Source organism: Macadamia integrifolia, unplaced genomic scaffold (genome assembly GCF_013358625.1).
Source record: "Macadamia integrifolia cultivar HAES 741 unplaced genomic scaffold, SCU_Mint_v3 scaffold495, whole genome shotgun sequence".
In the NCBI taxonomy this organism is placed as follows: domain Eukaryota; kingdom Viridiplantae; phylum Streptophyta; class Magnoliopsida; order Proteales; family Proteaceae; genus Macadamia; species Macadamia integrifolia.
The window spans coordinates 65,602-91,961 of record NW_024870466.1 but is presented as its reverse complement, the minus strand read 5'-3'; the positions used below and the strand labels follow the sequence as shown (position 1 = coordinate 91,961).

Sequence of the window (26,360 nt, the reverse complement as noted above, 5' to 3'; positions counted from 1 at the left end):
TATGCAAAAGTGTTTCCTATCCATTTATGTGCGTATCTTTAGCGTATCTCTGATACGATACGATATGATACCCTCTGATACGTATCTTAATTTTGGCCGACCAATATAACGATCAATACTGATATTTTAATCCTTGGAGCCAGTACTGGGTTTCTCCCGTAGCAACCCTCTCCATTATTCTGTGAGCCTAAACGATGCTTTGGAGTTTTGCCCATCTTCCCTTCGCATCATCTAGCCTCTTCTTGATACCCTGGAGGAGGGTCCTATTAGCATTCTCTGTGAGCCCATTTGTCTGAGGGTATCCCACTGCAGTCTTTCTGTGGTCGATTGCCAGGTCGTTGAATAAGTGCCTGAAACTTTTATTGTCGAACTACTTGCCATTGTAGGTGATCAACACACGGGGGACCCCAAAATGGAAGATTACCACTTTTTTAAAGAACGCCGAAGTCTTTGCTTCCGTTATGGTCGCTAACGGTTCAGCCTCGACCCATTTTGTAAACTAATCAATTGCTACGACCACAAATTTGCATTGTCTGGCAGAGATAGGGAAGGGTCCTAGTATGTCCATCCCCCACATGGCAAAGGGTATTGGGCTGCTCAGGGTGCTCAACTTCATTGCAGGCTGCCTAGGTACTGGGGCGAAATACTGGCACTTTAGGCACTTCCTGACGTATTCTGCAGAATCCTTCATCATTCGTGGCCAGTAGAACCCTTGGCGCAAAATTTTATGGGCTAGAGCTCTCCCTCCAAGGTGTTGACCACAAATCACTTCATGAACTTCCCTCATCGTGTACTCCACCTCTCTCCAGGACACCTGAGGAGTGGACCAGCAAAGGAACTCCTGAGCAACGATCCGTCTTTGATCAATACGAAACTTAGTGCTCGGGTTTGAATCTTCCGGGCCTCCTTGCGATCCGTCGGTAATGCCCCATCCTTGAGATAAGAGATGATAGGGGTCATCCAGCTACTTGCTTCATCCACTTGCATCATTTCCCGAGTGCTCAGGCTGGAATGAGGAACTTAGAACGGTGGTAGAATATCCGAGCATTGGGTGGCAGCCAACCTTGAAAGCGTGTCTGCTGGGGTGTTCTCTGAGCGAGCAATCTCCTTTATTTCTACGCCCTCAAAAGTCTTTAATAGGTCTTTCACCATTTTGACATATTCTTCCATCTGGCTTTCCCGAGCTCCATATTCCTCAATTATTTGTCGCACAACCAGCTGGGAATCGCTGTGGATGGATAACCTTCGCACCTCTAACGATTTTAGAAGGGCCTCATATTCTGCTTCATTATTAGTTGCTTGGAAAGAGAAACAGAGAGCACATCGTACCTGGAAGCCATCTAGGCTAACAAGGATCACTCCCGCCCCGCTTCTCTTTGAGCCCGAAGATCAGTCTACAAATAAGTTCCACATGGTCAGGATTTCCTGGTCGGGTACGTAACGAGTCTATGGTGCCTGGTTGTCTTGTTCCTGCTCATCTCCAATCATGCATTCGACTATAAAGTCGGTCAAAACATGAGCCTTGACTATAGTTCACGAATGGAATACGATGTCGAACTCCCCTAGCTCGACTGCCTAACCAACCAGTCGTCCCAATGCGTTGGGGCTTTGGAATATCTCCTTTAATGGCTGGTTGGTCAATGCCATGATAGTATGAGCTTGGAAATATGGCCGGAGCTTCCGTGCAGCGATGACTAGGGCATACGTTATCTTCTCAACCTTAGTGTATCTTAGCTCTGAGTCCGCCAAAACCTTGCTCACATAGTATGTCAGTTGTTAGCATCTGTCTTCTTCCTTCAGCAGGATTGTGCCCACGGCCGCTAGGGAAACTCCCAAATAAAGCTGCAGCTTGTCTCCTCTAGTGGACTTGGTCAGTAGAGGAGGAGAGGATAGGTACTTCTTGAGTTCTTCAAAGGCATCTTGACAGCTCGATGTCCACTCAAATCTTTTGGCTCCTTTTAGAGTTTGGAAGAATGGGAGATATCTGTCACCTGTATTGGAAATAAAACGACCAAGGGCATCTAATCTTCCTGTTAGTTTTTGTACCTCTTTCACTGTTTTTGGTGATGCCATCTCCAGGATTGCCTGTATTTTATCGGGGTTGGCCTCTATAACTTTGCTCGAGACTAGGAAACCTAAAAACTTGCCCGAGGTTACTCTGAACGCACATTTGGTCGGGTTAAGCTTCATATTGTATCTTCTCAGAATGTCGAATGCTTCCTCCAGATCGGTCACATGGTCGGGTGCTCTCTTGCTTTTCACTAGCATGTCGTCCACGTATACCTCCATGTTTCTTCCAATCATGGGCTTGAATATTCGGTTGACCAATCTCTGATATGTCACCCCAGCGTTCTTGAGGCCAAATGGTTATAACCCTGTAGCAGTACAATCCCTTGTCAATAATAAATACAGTCTTTGGTTGATCCCGTCGGTCTAACCTGATCTGATTATATCCCAAGTAAGCGTCCATAAAGCTCATAAGGTCATGTCCTGCCGTGGCATCTATAAGGAGGTCTATCCTTGGCAGTGGGTAGTCGTCCTTGGGGCACGCCTTATTGAGATCAGTGAAATCCACACACATTCGCCATTTGCCGCTCGACTTCCTCACCATCACTATGTTTGCCAACCAGTTGGGGTACCATATCTCTTTAATGAATCCGGCTTTTAGAAGCTTCTCTACTTCTTCCTCAATAGCTGCTTGTCTGTTTAGTGCGAAGGTTCTTCTCTTCTGCTTTACTGGTGGATGCGTTGGATCGAGGCTTGGGCGATGCTCAATCACCCTTTTATCGATGCCTGGCAGATCAATTGGTGACCACGCAAACAAAACAGCATTCTTCCTCAATAACATCGTGAGTTCGTCCCGGCCTTCGGGCGACAGAGACGCTCCTATCAGTAGTTGTTTGGAGGTGTCAGCTTTAGAAAGATTTATTAGTACCAGCTCCTCTGCAGGCTCTCCCCTATTGACATCCTTCTCCTGTCGTTCGTCTATCTCGACTATGAGGATGTCTTTCTGCTTTCTAGTATCCTTAAGAGTATTGACGTAGCATTTTCTTGATTCTAGTTGATCGCCCCGACATTCTCCAACTCCCTTTTCGGTGGGAAATTTCATCTTCAAGTGGTAGGTCGATACTACTGCCTTGAGGCTGTTGAGAGCTGGCCTACCCATAATAACGTTGTATGCCGAAGGGGTGTCGACCACCAAGAAATTTACTATACTCGACTTCTGTAACTCGCCACTGCCCGCTCGGATTTGGAGCTCAATCATTCCCTTTGGTCAAATAGGACTTCCCAAGAACCCGTACAAGGGAGTGTTGACTGGCCTCAGCTTCTCTTCTTTAATCTCCATCTTTTGGAATGCCTCCCAAAAAATGATGTCTGCCGAACTTCCATTATCAACTAGGACCCGCTCCACCATGAAAGCCCCTATCCAGAGATTTATAACCATAGCATCGTTATGGGGGAACTCCACCCCCCGCGAATCTTCATCACTGAAGGTGATCACCTGGTCGGTCTTGGCCCTCTTGGTCGGGTGTTTGGTGTAAAAGACTCCTCGAGCGTAGTTCTTCCTTGCTGCTCTTTAATCTTTACCACTGGCCGGCCCCCTGAGATAGTAGTGATGACCCGAGCAGGTGGGTCTTCGGGGTGGTCCTGTGCTTAATCGGCTCTCCTCTCGTTGCCTGGTCGGGGATGCGACCTTCGGACGAGATCAAGTTGCCTGCGACGATTGTATCGTTCATCGTTATGGCGTGCTGCCTAACGGTTCTTTCTCTTCCTGCCATGAAGCCTCTCTCCGACCTTCATCTTGTCCTGCAATGAATCTCCTTTGGAACCCCCTCCGGATGAGCTCTTCTATCGCTACCATGAGCTCTATGCATTAGTTGGTTGAATGACCATGATCTCTGTGATAGTCAATACTAGTGCCTATCACGACTCTCGCAAGGTGAGGGTATTCTCCTTGGAGTTTTCATCCTCACCCTTTCCTCAGCATTGATGTTCATCAGTATGTGGGACCGGGAATTGTTCAAGCTAGTGTACCCCTCGTAGGCCTTTCAACCTGTTCCTCAATCGTCGACTCTGGGGCACCTATGTCTGTAACCCCGATCTCCTTCACCCTTGTTGGAATTTTTTTGTTGATCTACCTGGGTGCTCGGACCTAGCCCATTGGTAATAAGTTCCTCAGCGTTACTATATCTTCGGATCTTCTCTCTCAGTTGGGCAAAGGTCTTCGGTTCAGATTTGGAGAAGGAGAACCTCAAACGCTCCTCCTGAATCCCACTCTTCAAGGCCAAGAACTCGGTGGTCGGATCGAGATATCTGACCTCCAACTTTTCTAAGTTGAATCTTCGCATGAATTATCAGAGTCTCACCAGGCCATTGCTTCACATTTGAGGTCTTACGGCGTCCTTTGCTCCCTACGAAGTAATCCAGAAACTTCTTACTCAACTGTTTGAAGTCATGGATAGACCATAGTTCCAAACACGAGAACCAGGTCGTGGCCAAGCCTTGGAGAGATGCTAGGAACACTCTGCACAAAAGTGCCTCCGTAGCTCCCTAGATGGTCATAATCAAATGATATGCATAAAGATGCTCCCAAGGATCCCTCGTTCCATCATAGAGTTGGAATGTAGGCATTTTGAAGCTTCCTGGCAGCAGGATCCACATGATCTCTTCCGAAAGAGGATTTTTTGCCAACCTTCTCGAGGTCTTCAACCTCCTTTTCATCATCACCCTCCTCCATTCTTTCCACCTTTGTCTACAACTCCCTGAGCTGTCGCTCCAAGGGCATTTCTGGTTGGTCAGCTCGATCAGATCGTCTGACCTCAGTCCTCTGCCTGGGCCTCGTGCATCTGGCGTCCTCTTTCCTATGAGAACGTACTGGGCCACGCCTTGGAGGCTGATTGACATGACTGCTATGATCCGCGCCTTCATTTTTTCCATGCCTTAGCGGGGACCGTGCTTCCCTCTCCTCGTTAGGGTGGTCAAAATGCTCTCTGCGACTTGGGCTCTCTCATGTGGAGCTGGATAAGCTAGCAGCAGATTTTTCAGAGACTTCTCACAACTGTGCTGACCAGGTTGACCGGTGCGCTATCGTTTGCCAAAGTTTCTCGAGGTTCCATGGATCAACTGCACTAGGTCCTAAACCTGTTTTTGTAGGTTGTCAAATTGCTTTGCCGTCACGGGAGGAGGCGGAACTACTTCAGAATCTAAACGAGCTGGTACAAAGGCATTTGCTGCGTCATCGAAGGCGGGATCTTGCTCAACCTCCCCTACTACTTCTTGTTGGTTCTCTGGTGGATGGGAGGCTGCAGGTTGTCCTCCTTTCTTCGAGTAGGTTCTGGTGGTCTTCGTCATTCTCTCGATCTCACTGAACGTTGGGATGGCTTATTGTAAAGTTTCCCACAGACGGCACCACTGTTGCTGCATATTTTTGCCACATATAGACCTGCAGAACACAGGTCAGAAACTGACCCGGAGGAGGCTCCGGGGCCATGCTCCGATGCTAAAGTTAGTTTCAGTACGGCAATAGTGTGAAGTGTTCAGTGGATTGAGAGCTTACCTTCTTCCCTGGCTGAGCTTTCCTTATATAGAATAGATAGGTCTTTCCTATTGGTCGAGGATCGTGGACACATGTCTCTGCCCTATTGGGAAGATCTTTCTTCATCGTGGCTGAGCTGGCCAAGATCGTAATGGCTAACTTACCCCTGGTTGGGAATCATAACCGTCAACTTAACTGTGGTAAAATCCTTCCAACGGCTAACCCTACCATAGTTAGCCTTGAGTTTAGTGGCTTGGGGGTCAAGTAATCGCATAATCCTACCCAAGTCCTTTAGGGAAGGTTTTATGGGAGCGCGAGCACCTTGTAGTCCTTTTTATAAGAGGTCAGGTGATCGAAGGGTTGAGTTCAACCTACTTATCTTGGTCCACATGACTTCCGGACCGGTTACCCGACCACTGACCAGTCAACAGATATATGGTATATCACTAGTCTACTTTTTTTTTTTAAGTAAATAAATAATTCATTGACCAAGAAGTGAGGAAAAAGACATACAACCCCTAAAAAGGGGGGAGGGGAATATAAAAAAATCCACCCTCAAAGAGAGGTGGTCCTAATGACAAAACTAGGAAGCTCCCAGGAAGCTACAATGTGACAATTTCTATGGGAAGGAGTAAATGGAGCAGAGACATTTATAATATTAGACTTAAAATCAAAGGAGATGGAGTTCCAAATCTTCCCGAAACGGGCCATCAAGCAAGAGAGGAGGTCTCAGCAGGTCAAGAGGATTAGGGAAATGTGTCATATTGAGGCAACTCGAAGGATCGGTGGAGATGGGTGAGGTACAGCTCGGGTCAGGCAGAAAGGTTTTAAGATTGGTTTAGAGGAGGTTTGGTTTAGGTTGGAAGGGGATTGGTTTAAGAAATGGTTCAGATGGTTAGATCGAAGATTTGGTATAGAGGACTGGTTAGGGATGGCTAAGTTAGTGTCGGTGATGGGAGTTACGTTGTCAGTCATGTCGAGAGATGGGGAAGAGAAAGAGGAGAAAAGGGGTTCGGTGACAGCGATGGATGGAGTGGAGGTTTTCTTAAAAGAGGGCGAAAGGGGCTCGACAAGATGGTTCGAAGGAAAGGAGGGGGTGAAGCTATCAGAAACAAGGTATAGACAGGTGGACTGGGCTTGAGGACTAAGAGCAGCATCACCTTCATCAGAGGATCCTTCCGACAGGGAGGGAGCTTCATCAGCAGAGGTAGTGGCAGCATCATCGTCAAACGTGGACAAGGCCCCCAAGATGGAAAATCTATTTGATCCATCGAGCAAAGGCAGGGGAACCTTTGGGCCAAGATGGCCAGCAATAGCAGGAACCATAGAGGTGCCAGGGAGACATGAGGCTTCTTCTATTGCATCGGCGACGACGTCGAAAATTTTTCAGACCAATGTTCAAGGGGATCTCGGCGCCGGGGATGCGCTTTGGCTCTTAGATTACTTCTTCAGTCACCTTCTCAGGAACTTAAGGGTAGCAGGCTTTGGTGTGATGGCCAAATGTTTTGCAGACCGAGCAATGGGGAGGTAACCGAGCAAGGAGGGATTTCATCAGCAACAATTTCCACACACATGCGAGCATAAGCTAGCCGATCCATCAACTTGGTTTGTGAGCAGAGAAGACTACACTAAGTCCCTGCTTGCAACAATAGTGAAGGGGGAGGTTTGGGAGGACAACCCAGATAGGTATGGATCAAAAGCCCACTTTGTTGAGGGAGAAAAATTGGTCCCATTGCCTTAGAAAATGGGCTTGTTTCCAACTCTCTAGGGGCCCCCTTTTTTAAGGACCGTAAACTTGTAGGATTCGATGTTGTAGTCGAGGAGGTAAGAGGACATCAAACTAGAAGGGTGCCACTGCTTGGTGAACGAGAGCTTGACGATGCTAAAAGGGAGGTAGCTGCCAAGGAAGTGTCCAATAATACAGTGTTTCTATTTGGCTATCTCAGGTTCCAGGAGCCCAGAGGAGCAGAGACCCACCTTCTTGTCATTGATAACAGATGGGGGCACAAAAACCAAGGAGTGGCCATCAACAGGGGGAAAAGAAGGAAATTGAGCTACATAAGACCAGAGTTTAGGAGGGGAGGCAGGAAGGACAGGGGTAGGAGAAGGAAGGGAGAGAGGAGGAGAGGGGAGGCAAGAGGAGGGAGAGGTGTGTAAAGGAGAAGCAAGCAAGGTCTGGGGGTGCCGGCAATGGAGAACACCGGAGGGGGCTAGGCATGTAGGGGTATCAGGTCATTTAGGAGAGCGGCAGGAGTTTCGGATATCAGGTCATTTAGGATGTATATTTTGACACTTTATATATCAAGTTGTGAATTCGCTTCCACAATGGTTGTCATTTTGTCTTTTCTATTTAGATCTTACAATATCTGCCCTAGATCCTTGGTACCCACCCTCTTGGCATTCTCCTACACTTGGGCAGTGACGGAGCTATCTACAGTTTGGGTTCTAGTAGACTTTCCATGGTTTTTGACATTATTGTTGATGCCTTGATGGTGACTGCCCCCCTCCCCTCCATCTTCTTCCATCTCTTTGGGTCCCGTTTGGTCTTCCCTCCTTGGTATTATGTAGATTGAGCTATCAAAAAGAGGATTCAATGCTGTCCCAAATTTTGTCTCTAATCTGGATCAATTTTGTGCCATTCAAACCAGCAATACTGATTCAGTTTTGATCTGGTTTTATTTGGTTCAACCAGCCCAAAACCAGAAATCACTGTTCACGTGAACAGTAACTCTACTTTCTAGATGACCAGCCAGCTCAGCATATTAATTGAATATATCACAGCCTTCTAGAAGAAGTCCCCATCTGTCCATCAATTTCATTCACATTAAGGGATTTGATTTCTTTTTGGGTGCTAGAGATTTATTTCCTTTTTTTATGTTTGCTTAGTGGTAAAGTAGTTAGTTTCCTTTTTATTTGTTAAACAAAGTAGTTAGTTGTTATTTCTTGTCAAGCAAGTAAATTAGGTTATGAGAATTAGTTAGTTTCCTATTCGGTTATTTCCTATTTTATAAAGGCTTCTCAGCCTATTCGAAGACACTCATTGTAAGCTTTTGACAAATTTTGATTAATGGCAGTTTGAGAGTTTACTCCATGGCTGGGAGTGGCTTTTGAGAGGTGAGATGCCCAAGACCTTGAGAGGGTGGGATGCGCAAGGGAACGTGAGAGGCCTGAACCAAACCCACCATTCTCCTTCCCCCTTCTCACCCCTCCATCGAACTCCTTTTTCTTCTTTTGTATTCCTTTTATTTTGAGTGCAGAAGATCATAATCAGAGTTGCAAATGCAACCAACAATATTGGAGATCAGAAGCCTGTTCTACAGCCATAATCGAATCAAAACTGTTAGGGTTTTGTTACCCAATCAAGTCGCCTTATTTTCTAGATCAGAGAGCAACTTCAGTCCTTCTGAGGGTTGTTCAGGAGCATCAAGCTCGACCAGAGTTTTGTGGCTTATGGTGGCCTGTAGCTGCTGTAATAAAAAAAAATCTTCAAATCTACTCAGATTGAGACATATTTGTGAGAAGACTTTGGACCTGCTGTAACTCCTCAACCAGTGGGCTAATTAAAAGCCCTTTTAGGATTTTGTTGCAGCCCCCATAACAGCCACTTGATCAGCAGATAGAAGGCTACGGAGGCCTGGTTCGATCACAGCAGGATTTCTCCCAAACTCTAGAAAAATCCTAATTCTTGTTCTGCTCTGGAAAGCGAATGGTTTCCAAACCACTTGGTGAGTTCACCCAACTTTTGAGGGATACATAGGGATACTCAGCTACGTTCGACCAAAGTTTTTAGGCTTATTTGAGCCATGGTTGTGACTTGTGAGTATCTCTAGGAGCCGGCTGGCTTCTTGGTCTGCCTCCACTTGGGCCCTCTCAGTTTGAATTCTGCTTGGGATCGCTTGGCACAATTTGGTTTGGTTCAAATCTCACATCCAGCGCCATAGTTTCTCAACTTGGTGTGCCCTTTCTCACTGCATCCTAACACAATCATTTCTCATTTAGAGGCACGTTCTCGTCCTTCCCTCCTGCGCTCTTTGTTGGAACGCCATTGAAGATGTGGATCACCTATTCTTCAGCTGCCCTCATTCCTCCAAGATCTGGTCAGGTCTACTTGCCCATTGTTGGCCTCACAGACGTAGGATCCTCCCCCTTCAGCATGAATGGATCTGGGTTGATATGACTTTTGGTGGCTCCTCAGTTTGTGACAAAGTGTGTAAGCTTGCTTTTATCCATCACATTTGGATGGAACGAAGTCTCAGAAGATGAACTTCCAACTCTAGACCTTTTCAGCAGATTTAGGACTCCATCTCTTTTGATGTCGAACCAAAGCTTTCTCTTGAACCTTACAGATGTGCGGACTCCCTCAGAAATCGCCTCATTGCCTGTTCTTGGAACCTTCAGCACTCTTTCTAATGCTTTGTTGATGTGATTTGTATTTGTTTTTGCCTTTTGGGCCATGTGCCTTGTATATTCTTCCCTTCGGGACCCTTTTTCCCTTCTCGTTTGTAATACATTATCGTTCACCCAAAATAAAAAATCTCAAAGTACTGGTTTCAGTTCCTGGTTTTGTTACAAAATGCAAGCCTAATAATGCATTCAGGTTGCCGTACTTTGGAATTTGTGTCTCAATGTTAACGATCATAGTTTTCACATAAGTACTGAAACTTCAAAGAGATTAAATTCTCTCCCCCATTTACTTAATTTGTTGAACAAATAACCTTTTACATATTATGAGTCCCTCGAATAGATGATTATCAATACAAAGAAGTAAACATAATTTATATTCTTCCTCATCTCCTTATGACGATCCATGATTTCTTTTAAATTTAAGTATGACTTAACTGACTCTATTTTTACCAAAAGGTGAGTTTAACTAGGGCAAGACTAAAATCCATCTCAAGGCTGTACCCATGCCCAAAATTGGCAACCATGTCTTGATCGCTAATAATAAGACAAGAAACTCTTGAATAAAGAGGAGAGAGAGAGAAGAAGAAGAAGAGAATCAATCACCTTCTGGACCTCCCAACAAAACAGTGAACCAGCACACGACCACCAAGCCTTTTTGCTTCATCAATGAAATCAAAGCATTCATCAAAATACTGTGCAATATCTGTATCTTCTCTGTCAGCCACTAGAATTACAAGAAACACTGTAAGATTCTGAAACTCTCCAATACCAGATGCATATCTTACCGTAAAACATGTGACAGCATCAAAACACATGCCACAAAAAATATATCTGTAAAAATGCCACAAAACAGAATGTTGAACCAGCCTAGTAAAATATTTTGTCAACTACAACAAAAGAGAATCATTTTTTTTTGGATGAATAAAATATATATTGCAAAAGACAAGGAAAGAATATACAAAGGGAAAGAGGGGGGAGCAGCAACTAAGGAGAACAATCCACCATGCGGGGGTTAGGGAGGGGTAAGATGGAGGTAATGTAAGATCGAATCACAAGTGATCCAATCCCAAGCAGGATCTTTACTAAATTCAATATAAACCAAATTTAGGGACCGAAAGAATGAATAAACAAAAAAATAAGAGAATAAAGAAAAGAAAAAGAATTCGATGGAGGGTTAAGAAGGGGGTGAAAGAACTAGTGAATGGGCATCTCACCCTCGGGTTTAGGCTTCTCACCTAGGGCATCTCACCCAACTGCATCCCACAGCAAAACAGCATAAGCCATCTTTATTTTCATTAATAAACGTGTGTTCTTTGTTGTAGCCACTTACAAACTTATATTGAAGACTCAAAACTGACTCAAACCCTAAAAAGGAAAGGCCTAACCCAATCCCTAACTAACTGGGAAACCTAAACTGACTAAGAAACTGAAATAACAAAGAAAATAGACTCAAAACAGAACTCTAACTAAACTAATGAATTAAATCTCGTTTTCATACTTTCTACCCATAATTTAAGCTCATTAAAGTGGCCCATTAAAAAGAAAACTCATGGGATCAAAGGCCCAACACATACATAAACCCAACCCAAGGCTTATTTGCAATAAAATAAGCTCATTAAGTGACTTATCTGCATCAATTCTCCCTCTCTTAGAAAAAATTCATCCTCGAATTTTGTAGTGTGTGAGGGTGATTATATCATGGTGTACATCCCTCTTCAAGCCGTAGAAAAATTCAAGTAGCTCTTTGATAATAAGGATGTAGTCTAAAGTGTGAGGAGCTCGATCTTCAAAATACTTTAATGGGATGATGAACTCTGCATGCTTAGCTTCAACGACCTCAAATGTATCCATGGGATCATCCACATGAACGCCTTCAACCACTGTGTTCTTGACCTCCACAATTTCAATCTTCCTCTTGGCTATTCATAGTCATCACAGTTGTTGTAGTGTCAAGTTCCTCAGTCTCAACCTCATTGTCCATTGTAACAACCTTGTTGCTTTCGAATTCTTCCACATGAGTCTCATTGATGGGAACATCAATGACTAGCTCTTCCTTAACAATAGAAATTGCTGGAATTTCTTCAACGCTAACTACAACTTTTGACTCTGGTTCATTGGTTGGAGGGGTCTTCTCCTGTTGCTCCTTTGCAATTTGTTGCAACATAATGGTCACGTGGTCAAACAATTCCTTCATGCTCTTGTCACCTGTGGGTGGCTTTTGGGGACCCGTTGATGTATTCTGATAAGACTCGTACTTCATCTCTTCCCAAGTCCTAGGCTTATGTCCTCAAATTCGGAGTCACTTTTCATGGACTCTCCACCAGTCTCTAGCAAAACCAATCACCCGGAAGCAAACAAATTGAAGCTTTCGTGTCTCTGTCAAGTTATAGTAGTCCAAATATTCCTCCAGAGAATCTAGCCAATCAAGGATGTAGCATGTATCTCAAAGTCCAGCAAAGTAACGAACTTCTGGAACCATCTTCGGTTAGGCTAGTGAATGGGAAAACAATGAGCCTGTTCTTTGGGGTCTCCAACCCTATGATACGGATCATGGTTCAAGAACTCGGCGAGATCTCGCTGAGATTTCGTTTTTCTGAAAAGGCAAGTTGTTCACACAGGTGAGGTAGAAAAACTGTAATATCTCGAGCGAGATTTCAAGATCTCGCCGAGATCTCAGTCCAATAACTCGTCTCGAACCATTTCGGTTCATCTCGGTCTATTTTTGGGCCAAACTATACTATTAAAGCCATGTTTCAACTTGATCTAGCGAGATTTCTCGCTAGTTTCGCATCTTTTTTCCTCTAGCTCCCATTTTTTAGAGAATCAACAAAAAAACTATAGGACATCTATTCTTTGGCTAGGATCTTCACTATAAGTTCCATTGAACCCCTCTGCCACTGAGTATGGGGGTTAGTCACTCGACTCACAGTCTCACACCCCCAGATTGGGTCAGGTTTTGTGGATAGCATCTTCGGGGCTCCAGAGCCTTAGCCCCAGCCATACATGGTGATTCCTGTCCGTCAAGCACCAAGCAGCAGCTGGGGATCGCATTCCAGCTCATTTAGTTTCAAAGATATTTACCCAAGGATTGGGTACCTCCAGCTTGTTGGTGATGATGTTTATAGGACTGTTGTGGCTGACTCTGAGTATTACTTCCGTCAAACTATGACATAGCCAGCCTTCATGATTCAATCAGAGAAAAACATACTTCAACATCAGCAACAACAACATGGAGTCTGCGATGATATGGCCTGTCACTCATTTCAGTACTAGGAGTCTTGGTTTCTAGGATGGAGATGCAATGTCCAGTTGTTTACTATGTAAGTATATCTATGTTATATACTTTATGGCTTTATGTTTACTTGCTAGGTTGTTACTTGTTAGTTGTTACTTGTTATGTTACATTGTTACTTGTTAGTTGTTACTTGAATGTATGTGATTCATCAATCAACAATGGGAATTAGAAATTATGGCTTTATATATTCTAATGATTAAGTTGTGTCAAAATGGTGATTGTGGAAGGTGGATTGATGAATATATCATACTAGATGAAGTGTTTGAAGACTCGCCGCATACTTACATGGGGTACATTGTCAAAGTACCATTTTGAGTTTGATTTTTGCAAATATAATGTTTCCATTATGTTTAGAATGGCTAAAATAGGGTAAATACACAGTTTCAAGGCCTACAAAGGCCATATGCCCACTGAGATCTACCAACGAATTGACCGCCCGACGAGATCTTGCCAGATCTCATATTTTTGGGATAGCGAGATGGCTGGCAAGATCGAGTTTTAAAACCTTGATGCGGATCCGGATACCAAGGATTGAAATCGGATCGCTTAGGACCCACTAAAGAACCAAATAGTTCACTCTAGGCAAACCAAGGGCAATAATGTAATTTCTGGTAAAATTTAGGAGATTTATAGAGTGAAATAATTGACTAAGGACTTAACAGGAATTAAACCCAAAGAGAAGAATCAACTTTGGAAATAAAGATAGTAGTGGGGTTAAACAAAAATAAAAACCCAAAGTGAAGGTTATTTATGAAAATATTAGAGAATAGGGGTCTAAAAGTAAATAAGCAGAAATAAGGGCTTAAGTGGTATTTCCAACAGTAGGTTACCATCAACCTCACAACGCTAGTTGCAGCGGAAAGAAGGAATCTCCAATTCGATGAGGCTTCTTTAGTAGACCTCCATCTGTCCTGAGACTTCAAACGACAAGTCGCAACAACAGGTTGGCAAGGACTCCAGCATCAGCAACCCTCGACAGCCAATATCTGAGTGTGAATCGAACCTGCAACTGGGCTTGGCGGTGGTAAACTCAGATCTGAATCTGGTTTAGATTTCTTCATAGCAAAACCACACTTTGGTGGAGATGCTCTTGGGTTTTGGTCGCTTACTGGTAGAGAATCCTCTACTAAAGTCTCAGGCCAAATAGATCAAGGGAGAAGGAGATCAACCCACCTGTGTGGTTCTGCTAACGTCGCCCAGAAATAAAGCATCCCAGAGCAGAATATAACAGTAGGAAATAAGAAAAGATTAAACAGCAGAAGAAGAGAGAAGATAAGAACAGAAAGAAAAGAAGAGAGAAAATCAGAAAAGAGAGAGATGGAAGTCACGGAAGTCCATATTCAGCCAAGAAAAACATTCAATATCAAAATTTCATTCAATTCAAAAACTAAAAAACTGAAATTTCATAATGTCTTACATGGCTACTTAAAGGAAAAATCAATACAATTAAGGGAAACTACTGGAAAGGAAATTACTCTAAAATTATAAGCTAACTAACCCCAAAAGAAATTGTTTCTAAAATAAAAGGTAATCAAATCAAAAGCTAATTTTTTCCTAAATCAATCGTCCAATTGCATCACCCTAAGGTGGGAGAGGGAAGCAAGCTTAGAGCGAACATCAAAATATGGTATTCCAAATCTTATCATAAGAACAGGAGTTGGGCGTTCATCTACAAACGTTCCACTCCATCCAGGGATGACTGATGGTGGCACAAAAGGCGAGCTTCTTAGAAGTGTCACAAATGGTGGAGCCAACAAAAGTCATATCAACCCAAATACATTCTCTATTAAAGGGGAGAACCCTTCTGCTAGAAGGCCAACAGCAACTAAAGACTCTCTTCAATTGATAAAGGAGAAGGGCAGGATAAGAAGAGGTGGTCAGCATCTCAGTACCATTCCAGCACAAGCAGCAAGCAGGAAGCAGGGGGAACCTGAATGTGACGGTGGATAAGAAAAGACTGAATAGGGAGGCAGTTAGAGATAGTACGCCAAGCTGTGAAACTATGGCGAGGGATATAACCTTTAAACCAAAGGATTTTGGGCCATAGCACGAGAGGGGCTTTGGATCTGACAGAATCCCAGGCTGTTGAAGAGATAAACAAACCAGAGTGGGAAGGAATCCAAGATATTTTGTCTTCCCTTCCTCTATGGCTAGGGTGAAGGCGAGGGAGGGAGGACTAGATGTCAACTAAGGGAGGAGGAGGAGGGGCAAATTCCATTGTAGATAATGGAGGAGACATTAGCATTCCTACCCCAACCTAAGGAGAAGATGATCCTTGGACTAGTAAACAAGAGGAGAACACCTGAAGGATGCCACAGGTCAAGCCAAAGGGAGGTAGAGTTTTCGTTGCCAATGGAGTAGGAGATGGTGCCAAGAGCAATGGGTCTCAAGTTGAGGATACCACACCAGACCCAAGAGGCATCCGGGCTAGGGGAAGTAGTCCAGAGGGAGTCATTTTTAGGAGGTAGGAATAGACCCATGAGACCCAAATATTGTTGTGTTTGGACACAATCTTCCAGATAAGCTTGAGGATGCCCGCAGTATTAATATCTTTGATGTGTCTTAGGCCAAGACCTCCTTCGGATTTGGGGAGGCAAACAGCAACCCAACGGATGGGATGTAAGAATTTGCTAGAGTTGGTTCCTTTCCAAAGAAAGGAACAAAGAAGCGACTCGATGGCTTTAATGGTGGAAAGGGGAGAACAAAAAATCCAGAATAATATAGGTTCATAGATTGGAGCACATATCTGGCAAGCTCGAGGTGCCCAGCATAGGAGAGAAGCTTGCTTTTCCAAAGCTGGAGCCTTTTCCTCATAAGGTCAAGAATGGGGGTGCAATGGTGAGGAAAGAGCATAGCAGGGACGAGAGGAAGCCCTAGATATTTGACAAGGAGAGAGCTAAGGGAAAAACCCATGAGCTCCAGAAGACAAGCTCTGGAAGCATCCGAGACCCCCGAGATGGAAATACGAGATTTGAGGGGATTGATGCAGAAACCCGAGAGGCTTTCAAAGAGGAAGAGGGAGGACATGATGGCGGAGATGGAGAGGGGGTTTGCTTTACAGAAAATCAAAAGATCATCTGCAAAGGCCAAGTGGGTGAGAGAAAAGGGTTTACATTTGGGGATGGAGGAAATAAAACGGAGGTCAATGAAGGATTAGATGGATCCGGAGAGCACCTCAAGGCTAAGAGAGAAAAGAAAAGGGGAGAGGGCAGCCTTGCTCAATACCCACAAAGAAAGGGAAGAAAGCCAGTAGAGCTTCCATTGACAAGAACAGAGTAGCAGGGGGAGGAGACACAAGCGTGGATCCAATGGACAAAATTTGAAGGGGAGGACATCTAAAGCATAACTCTAAAGAGGAAGTCCTATTTGATAGAATCGAAATCTTTATGGATGTCAATTTTGATAAGTGTTGCCAAGCCATTCGACTTACGGTCGAAACCCCTGACAATCTCATGGCACAAAATAATGTTTTCGGCAATGCTTCTTCCGACAATGAAGGCGGACTGGTTTTGGCTATCTAAAGAGTCAACAACCTTTTGAATGCAGTTGGCAATAATTTTGGTGACGAATTTATACAAGAATCATATTTTATCAATAGTGACAAAGGGAGTCCTTTTTTATTATTATGGAGATGGAAGAGTAGCAAATAAACATCATGGTTTTATTATTCTACTGCCACTGCCACGTCCGCTCCCTCTGCTGCCTCAGCCTCGTCCATTGCCACGCATGCTGCCACAACTGTTGGCCTAGTTCCTATCTCGTCTGATGGTCTCCTACCTCTCCCTCTTGCCGAAGCCTCACCGAGGCTCCCGATAGGCTTACGTTTCTCTCCTGGGACATCTCAAAGGCCTCCTCTACCTGTCTCACTTTGCAATACCTTCAAAGGTACTACAATGCCTCTCAGGCCTATACTGCACCCATTTGAGCACTTAGGACCATCCTTGTGGGATGCCCTACTACTGATAGCCCTCTCTCCCCTCTGGAGCTTCATTGTGACTTGTCGGTTCTTCTTTAGGCTCCCAACCCCTCCTTTGATGATTCTCCTAGCTCGCTATATCCTGCTACTGAAGACCTTCCCCTCGTTGGGGCTGCTACTGACCTTGCCTCTGCCACTGTCCCTATTGTTGCTCCCCTCAAGAAAACCAAGTCCATTCAACCCTCCTCTCATCCTACCTCCAAAGCGTCTGCTTCCAATCCTAAGAAATCCAACACTCCTATCCCTTCCCCTCTCTAGGAATAGGCTAAGGCATAAACCCTCTTCCAACCTCTCCAAGGATCCTTCATGCTCCCCTGAGCATTCGTCATACATCAACCTTCCCCTTTGAAATGAACCCCAGGACCATTTGGAATGTCCGTGGTCTGAACTCCCTGGCCAAGCATGCCTCCATTTGTTCCCTCATTAAATCAACCGGTGCTGCCTCTATTGCCTTTTGGAAACTCGTGTTCTTGAGTCTAACGCCTCCCGTACCGTTGCTTCCATTGCCCCTTCTTGGTCCTTCCTTTCCAACTATGCCCACTGTCCAAATGGTCGCATCTGGATCCTTTAAAACCCCCTCCTCCAAGTGTATTGCATATCCTCCTCCCAATCTATCCACCTCTCCGTTTCCTCCCCCTCTAGCTCTCCTTTGCTACTTCTCGGCCATTTATGCTCTAATTGTCCTTTGGAAAGGATCTCCCTTTAGGCTGAACTTCGCTCTTTTGCCTCTTGCGTTGGCTCCCTTCCCTGGGGCCTGGCGGGAGACTTCGATGTCATCAGAGGTGACCACATTGACTCTCCCTCTATTAAAGCTTTCAACGACTGTATTGATGATATTAGTGGTAACGACCTCCGCTGGTCGGGCACCAAATTCACTTGGTTGAACCACCGCAGTGGGCTAGCTAGAATTACTTGTAAGTTCGATAGTGCTCTAGTCAATGAAGCCAGCCTTGTAGCTTTCCCCTCTTCCCACGCCACTTTTGAGCTTCTTGGAATCTCTAACCACTCCCCCATCTCCCTCCTTGTTCACCATCTCATATCATTTGGGCCCAAACCCTTCAAGTTCTTCGATGTGGTCCCTTCACTAGGATTTCCTCCCCATTGTGCAGGAAGCTTGGGTTATTCCCGTCCATGCTCTCTCGCCCCCTCTCATTGCCTTCGCTAGGAAGCTTAGTAATGTAAGATTGGTTCACAAGTGATCCAATCCCAGACAGGATCTTTACTAAACTCAATAAAAATCAAATTCAGGGACCAATAGAATGAATAAAATAGAAAATAGAGAATGAAGGGAAGAATGGGAGTAGGGGAATAGGTTAGGTCGAGCATCTCACTCTTCCCTAGGGCATCTCACCCAAGTTGTCTCTCACAGCACATCATCTCACAGTTCTCCAGCACAAAGCTTTCTTTTTTTTATTTAATCAAATTCGTGTTCAATGTTGTAGCCCCTTACAAACTTATATAGAAGACTCAAAACTGACTCAAACACTAAAAAGGAAAGCCTAACACAATCCTTAACTAATTGGGAAACCTAAACTGACTAGAAAACTGAAATAACAAACGAAATAAACTCAAAACAGGACTCTAACTAAACTAATGAATTAAATCCCGTTTTCCTACTTTCTACCCATATTTTAGGCCCATTAAAGTGGCCCATTACAAAGAAAACTCATGGGATCAAAGGCCCAACACATACATAACCCAACCCAAGGCTATTATGTCCAACAAAATAAGCCCATTCTCTTAGAAAAAATTCATCCTAGAATTTTATAGTGTGAGGGTGATTATAACATGGTACACGTCCCTCTTCAAGCCATAGAAAAATTTAGGTAGTTCTTTGATAATAAGAATGTGATCTAGAATGTGAGGAGTTCGATCTTCAAGATACTTTAATGGCATGACAAACTCCACATGCTCAGCTTCAACAACCTCAAATGTATCCATGGGATCATCCACATGAACGCCTTCAACCACTGTGTTCTTGACCTCCACAATTTCAATCTCAAGCTCCTCAGGATCTTCCTCTTGGCTGTTCACAGTCATCACAAATGTTGAAGCACTATTCTCCTTGGGTTCCTTGTCCACAATTGAGACTATGTTGCTTTCGACTTAATCCACATTAATCTCTCTGATAGGAACATCAATGACTATCTCTCCCTCAACATTAGGAGTGGCTGGATTTTCATCAACACTAACCCCAACTTCTGACTCTAGTTCACTGATCGGAGGTGTCTTCTCCTGTTGCTCCTTTGTAATATGTTATGCAATAGAGGCCGATGATTCCTTCATGCTCTTGTCAATTGTGGGTGGCTTTTGGAAACCTGGTGGAGCGAAGTACATTCGTTCATACATAGATAGGTACATGCCCGCCAACTCGTACCGAGTTCTAGGCTCACGCCCTTGAGCTTGAAGTTGCCTTTCACGGACTCCCCATTATATTTGAACAAAATCACTTATCTAGGAGCAAACATATCGAAGTTATTGTATAAGGCCTCATGAAAATAAGGGCTTTCAGCCCTTAAGAGACTCAAATTTGTATAGATTTCCATCAGCAAATCAACAGAGATGGTTTCCCCGTGGAGCCAGCTGCCTAAGTCTTCTCCGGCAAGCGCCTCATACCCCGTCTCCATCAAAATGGAATCGACCTCCATTTTGATTGCAGCTTGCAAACGATAAGCAGGGTCAAAGGCATGTGGGTCGGCCGCCAGCAATTGTGCTTCCATCTCCAAATCCCCTATTTCGGATTCGGGTTCTGATACGGCAGAATTTGTCACCGAATAAAGCGAGGACACGTGGCAACCGAGGGAGGGATGCGTGTCACCCATCCGATAAAAACCACGTGAGGGGAAGGCTCCCGAAGGGGCAAGGCTCCAAACCATGTGAGGGGAAGGTTCCCGAAGGGGCAAGGCTCCAAACCACGTGAGGGGAAGGTTCCCGAAGGGGGTTTTCCGAAACCCTAGGCCCAGCAACCGTATAAGAGGAAACTGAAAAGGGACTCAGGGGAGGTAGACCGACACCCACCATTACTCCTGTGAATACACTGTTCTGCCGGTCACTTAGGCATCAGAGGACTAATCCAGGGGATACCTCCGAGCCTCTGCTTTCTGTGCTCGTGCAGGATTAGCTCGTAGGGGATTTCGGCAATAATAGATTGGCGCTGTCTGTGGGAAGGACAGTAATGGTGGGGAAAACCTACAATCGTAAGAAAACAAGAGCAACGCCGAGCATAAACATGGACGAGGAGGAACCTTCAGGAGGGCTCCCTTCCTCGACGGAAATCAGCGTAGAACAGGGAAACAATGACCGGGAAGGTTCCGCGAGGAACCAACGTTCTGCCGGATATTCGGTGCGCGGAGTTAGTAATCCTCCCCCTCCTAGGGCACAGGAATATGTGACAAGGAAGCAGTTCGAAGCCCTTCAGGAGAAGTATGACCGGATGGCCGAGGCAATGAAAGAGGTCTCCAAAGCCGTCTCTCAGAAGACCGGCGGAGCACCGCAAGGCCCCCATATCCAGCCAGAGTGCGCTCAAGACGAGGACCGGAGTAGTACAGGATCGATAAGGTCCGGTCGGAACCATCGAAACCGAGCAATGAGGGAAAGTCCCGCACCCAAAGAAAGGACGCGACGAGCCGCCGGAACCAGGCATGGGGAACCACGCCAAGGAGATGGACAAAGGCACGAGGACACGGGGTTGAAGCAGATGATCCTAGACCTGAAAGACGAGATCAGGAAGGCAGTGGAAAACCAGACAGGAACTTGCAAGCCAAACCTCACTAATGACACGGCACTAGCCGATGAGGTCATGAGGGATCCGCTCCCGATCGGTTTTCGCCTGCCCAAGTATGACACCTATGATGGGTCTGGGGACCCCGTCAACCATCTAGAAGGCTTCAAGGTTGCTATGCAGTTCCATCGAGTCTCGGAAAACATCATGTGTCGTGCCTTGGCTTTGACGTTTAGAGGAGCGGCAAGGCTGTGGTACAACTGCTTGCCAACGAAATCGATCCACAGCTTCAGCGATTTAAGTTACTTCTTCGTGAAGGGATTCTCCAATAGCCAACCCCTTCAGAAGACCACGTTGAACCTAACTAATGTCAAGCAACATGAAGGGGAGTCACTACGAAACTACATGAAGCGCTTCCAGTAAGAGAAGATCACGATCAGAGGTCTGGACCCAAAGGAAGAGTTCACGACCCTGCTGGGAGGCGTTAAGGATAAGGAGCTAAAAAGGTCTCTGGCGAAGCATACACCGAGGAACCTAGCCAAGTTGAGGGCTCGGTGTGATAAGTACATCCAGATGGAAGAAACCCTCCAAGCCGATGAAGAAGCTGAAGAGGAGACGCGAAGGAAAAGGATCTCTGGAGCCGATGACAAACCTTCCGAAGAAGGCAAAAGACGAAAGTCCGAACGTGGTCGGGCACCCAGTCCACTGAAGAAGTTCAAGAAATACGTGCCCCTGAACTGGAAACGAACGGAGGTCAGAGGTGCTAATGCAGATAAAGGACTCCCCAGACGCCAGAGCCATGAAGTGGCCAGGGAAGCTGGGACGACACCCGGAGAGACCCAATACGGACAAATATTGCCACTTCCACAGGGACCACGGCCACGACACTGAAGATTGTTGGCACCTAAAAGGGGAAATAAAAGGAATGATCCGAAGAAGATATCTAGGCCGATTCGTAGAACGCGAAGAGGAGGCCCAAGACTGTAATAACCGTAGGGATAACCGCCGTAGGGACGGCAGAGGCCGCCATGAAAGAAGGGGACCAGCCAGCAGAGGCAACCAGGAGCGGCAAAGGGATCGGACACCCGAGGAAGCTGACCATCGCTTCCGGGACGAAAATAAAAGCCCAACTAGGGTTATAGCGACAATCTGTGGAGGCCCAGCCGCTGGAGAAAGTTCAGTCTCGGCCAGGAAAGCAAAAGCCTATGCGAGAAACGTGCATGTGGTTGAATGGTCAAACAAGAAGGCGAAGACGGGGATGGTTATTTCCTTCTCGAATGACGACCTGGAAGGGGTGCACACGCCACATGACGATGCCCTAGTAATCACCATGACCATAGCCAATTGCAGAGTAAAAAGGATCTTGGTGGATAACGGTAGTTCAGCTGATATCCTGTTCCTTGAAGCTTTCCAGAAGATGGGCTTAGACGAGGGAAAGCTGAAGAAGGTCGAACACCTGTTGCAAGGATTCTCCGGTGCCCCGGTCAAAGTGGAAGGATCGATTAAGTTGTCAGTAAGAGCCGGCACCAGAGACCGCCAAGTAACAGTCATGATCAACTTCCTAGTAGTAGGCATTACTTCGGCGTACAACGCCATACTAGGGAGAGTTGGTTTAAACCTACTAAAGGCTGTCGTCTTCACTCCACACCTCAAGATGAAGTTCCCAACCAAGAACGGTGTCGGTGAATGTCGAGGCGATCAGGAGGCATCCTGGAGGTGCTATGCCACCACCTTATGGGGAAAAGAAAAGGCGGGCAAGGCGCTCCCGATAGAAGATCTGCGCGACAACACCAGTTATCAAAGGGGGGAACCGGCTGAGGAACTGATACAGGTTGAAGCCGAAGAGGGGGATAACACTCGCCAATTCCAAGTGGGGGCTACAATGCCAAGGCAACAATGAGAGAAACTCATCTCATTCCTCTGAGACAATTCTGATGTCTTTGCCTAGTCAGCCTCGGACATGCCTAGAATAGACCGAGAAGTAATAGAGCATCATCTGAGTGTCAACCCGACTAAGAAGCCAGTACAGCAGAAGAAGAGGACCTTCGCCCCCGAAAGGCAGCAGAAGATAGATGAGGTAGAGAAGTTGCTGAAGGCCCAGTTCATCCGTGAAATCCAATACCTGGAGTGGATATCCAATGTGGTGATGGTCCCGAAGGCAAATGGGAAGTGGAGGATCTGCATCGACTTCACCGATCTGAATAAGGCCTGCCCAAAGGACGGCTACCCTCCTGTCGAAGATAGACCTCCTCATCGATGCCACAGCAGGACACGAGGCGCTGAGCTTCATGGATGCGTACTCAGGGTACAATCAGATCAAGATGTCTGAGGCCGATGTCCCGAAGACATCCTTCGTGACCGAGGGGGGATTGTACTGCTATGAAGTCGTGCCCTTCGAACTAAAAAACGCAGGGGCCACCTATCAGAGGGTTGGTGAATAAGATCTTCAAGGGGATGATTGGAAAAACCATAGAGGTATATGTGGATGACATGCTTGTGAAAAGCCTGAAGGCAGAACACCATATTTGAGACCTAGAAAATGCGTTCCAGGTGCTGAGGCGATACAGCATGAAGCTGAACTCGACAAAGTGTGCATTCGGAGTAGCATCGGGAAAGTTCCTCGGCTTTATTGTCTCGGAGAGAGGAATTGAAGCCAATCCGGTGAAAATACGGGCCATCCGAGATATAAGGTCACCGCAGAATGTGAAGCAAGTCCAGGAGCTAACAAGTAGAGTAGCCGCCCTAGGACGATTCATGTCTCGGTCAGCTGACAAGTGCCTCCCTTTCTTCAAAGCCTTGAAGGGATCCAAAAAGTTCGAATGGACGGAGGAATGCGAAAAGTCCTTCGAACAACTGAAGGACTACTTGGCCGTACCCCCATTGCTTACGAAGCCAAATACGGGGGATACTTTACAGTTATACCTAGCTGTATCGGCAGTGGCAGTGAGTGCGGTAGTGATAAAGGAAGAAGGAAGACAACAGTGACCAATATATTACGTCAGCCGAATGCTTTTGGACGCAGAAACAAGATATAGAAAAGTGGAAAAAGTCACATACGCCCTAGTGATAGCGGCAAGAAAGATGAGGCCCTATTTCCAGTCGCACACGGTGTGTGTGCTCACAGACCAACCACTAAAGAGGATACTACAGAAGCCGGATATATCCGGCTGCCTAGAAAATTGGGCCATAGAATTGGGAGAATTCGACATCCAATACAAGCCGAGAACCGCAATAAAAGCACAAGCTCTAGCGGACTTTATAGCCGAAACAACACTCCCAGACGAACCCTAGGAGCCTGTCGAGGCTCGGGCGAAAAGGATTTGGGCACTGTACGTGGATGGTGCATCCAACAGCGCAGGAAGTGGCGCTGGGATCATACTTGTTAGCCCCGAAGGATTCAGAGTCGAGTATGCAATACGGTTCGACTTCGATGCCTCCAACAATGAAGCTGAGTACAAAGCCCTGATAGCCGGAATAAATTTGGCGCGGGCCTTGATGGTACAGGAGTTAGTAGTGCACAGTGACTCACAGCTCATGGTGCGACAGGTGAATGGGGACTATGAAGCCAAGGAACAAAGGATGGCCGAATACTTGAAGACGGTGCGATAGAAAATAACAGCCTTTAAGGAGTTCGAGGTAAGGCAGGTGCTGCGGGCGGAGAATGCCAACGCAGACGCGCTGTCACAATTGGCCACCTCTGACTTCACAAACCTTGGGCGATCAGTGTACTTTTTAAGTATTATCCCATCCAAGCACCGAAGAACCCCGGGAGGTATTACCCATAGGCGAATACGGCCCTAGCTGGATGGATGCCATAATCGAATACCTGAAGGAAGGAACACTCCCCGAGAACAGGGACGAGGCAAGAAAGGTACGAATGCGGTCAGCACACTTCCTTTTAAAGGACGAGACGTTGTACAAAATAGGGTTCACCATGCAGTACCTCAAGTGCCTGAACCCTATCGATGGTGAGTACGCACTCCAAGAAGTGCATGAAGAGATATACAGCCAACACCTGGGAGCCCGAGCCTTGGCCCATAAAGTGCTGCTGCAGGGCCTGTTCTGGCCGACAATGAGGAAGGACACGGAATCGTTCGTCAGGAAGTGCGTTAAGTGTTAGATGTTCGCCCCCGTCCCCAGGCAACACTCTACCGAGCTCTCACCCTTATCAAGCCCAATACCATTCGCCATGTCGGGAATGGACATCCTGGGCCCGTTCCCCCTGGCCACAAGATAAAGAAAGTTTGTAGTGGTGGTAGTAGACTACTTCACGAAATAGGCAGAAGCCGAAGCACTGGCGACGATATCTGAAAAGAATGTAAGGGACTTCTTCCAGAGGGCGGTCGTCTATCGATTCGGAATCCCTCGGGTGGTGGTAACGGACAATGGAACTCAGTTCGCTAACCCGACTTTTGGCTTGTTTTGTGATGCCCTCGGCATTGACCACAGGAAAACATCTATCGGTTATCCATCGACCAACGGACTGACAGAGGTAACCAACTGTACCCTGCTCCAAGGAATAAAGAAGAGACTGGATGATGCCAAAGGACTATGGGGAGAAGAGTTGTACAACATCCTCTGAGCTTATCGCACGACTGAGAGGTCAGCCACTAGAGAAACACCCTTCATTTTAACTTACGGCACCGAAGCTGTACTCCCGGTGGAGGTAGGAGCCGTAACCCACTGGATTCAGTACTACAACGAAGAAGAAAATGATAAAGGACTCCGAGCTAATTTAGACCTCTTGACTGAAGTCCGAGACACCTCGCAAGAAAGGATCACCGCCTACCAGCAGAGGGTGGCGAGGCACTACAACTCCAAAGTCAGAAAGAACGAGTTCAGAATGGGTGACCTCGTCCTCAGAAGGGTAGAAGTATCAAACCCGAGGCATCAAGGAAAGCTAGCTCCAAATTGGGAAGGTCCTTACAGAGTCTCGAGGATAATACGATCAGGGTCATATCACCTGGAGACTACAGGGGGAGAAAAGGTACCCCGATCATGGAACTCGAAGAACTTGAGAAAATTCTACCAATAGAACATTTACATTTACATTTACATTGCGTAATTTTTTCCTAAGCACTTAAAAGTTGTAACTCTCCATCCAAAACACTCGGAAGGATTTTCATCTCGTAAATATATGAGCTGGCTTACGGCTATCGCTTCCCAATGGTTGCAAATATAAGGCTCAGGCAAAGGCCGAGCAAACCTGACCGAAGGTCCTTACCTCGGTTGGGGGCTCAAGCAAACGCCGAGCTGACCTGACCGAAGGTCCTTACCTCAGTTGGGGGCTCAGGCAAAGGCCGAGCGGACCTGTCAAAGGTCACTACCTCGGTTGGGGGCTTTGGGCTAAGGCCGAGCAGACCTGACCCAAGGTCACCACCTCTGTTGGGGGCTCCGGTTAAGGCCGAGCTAACCTGACCGAAGCTCC

At 46.1% G+C, this 26,360-nt stretch overlaps 1 protein-coding gene across 1 annotated transcript in view; it reads right to left on the bottom strand.

The window, feature by feature from the left end:
• The window catches only part of LOC122068955 (dual specificity protein phosphatase 1-like), an 81,888-nt gene that overhangs the window by 41,817 nt on the left and 13,711 nt on the right, over positions 1–26,360 (bottom strand). Inside the window, exon 4 of the mRNA XM_042632863.1 lies at positions 10,544–10,664. Within this exon, the coding sequence (XP_042488797.1) occupies positions 10,544–10,664 (121 nt within the window). The remainder of the gene's footprint in view (positions 1–10,543; positions 10,665–26,360) is intronic.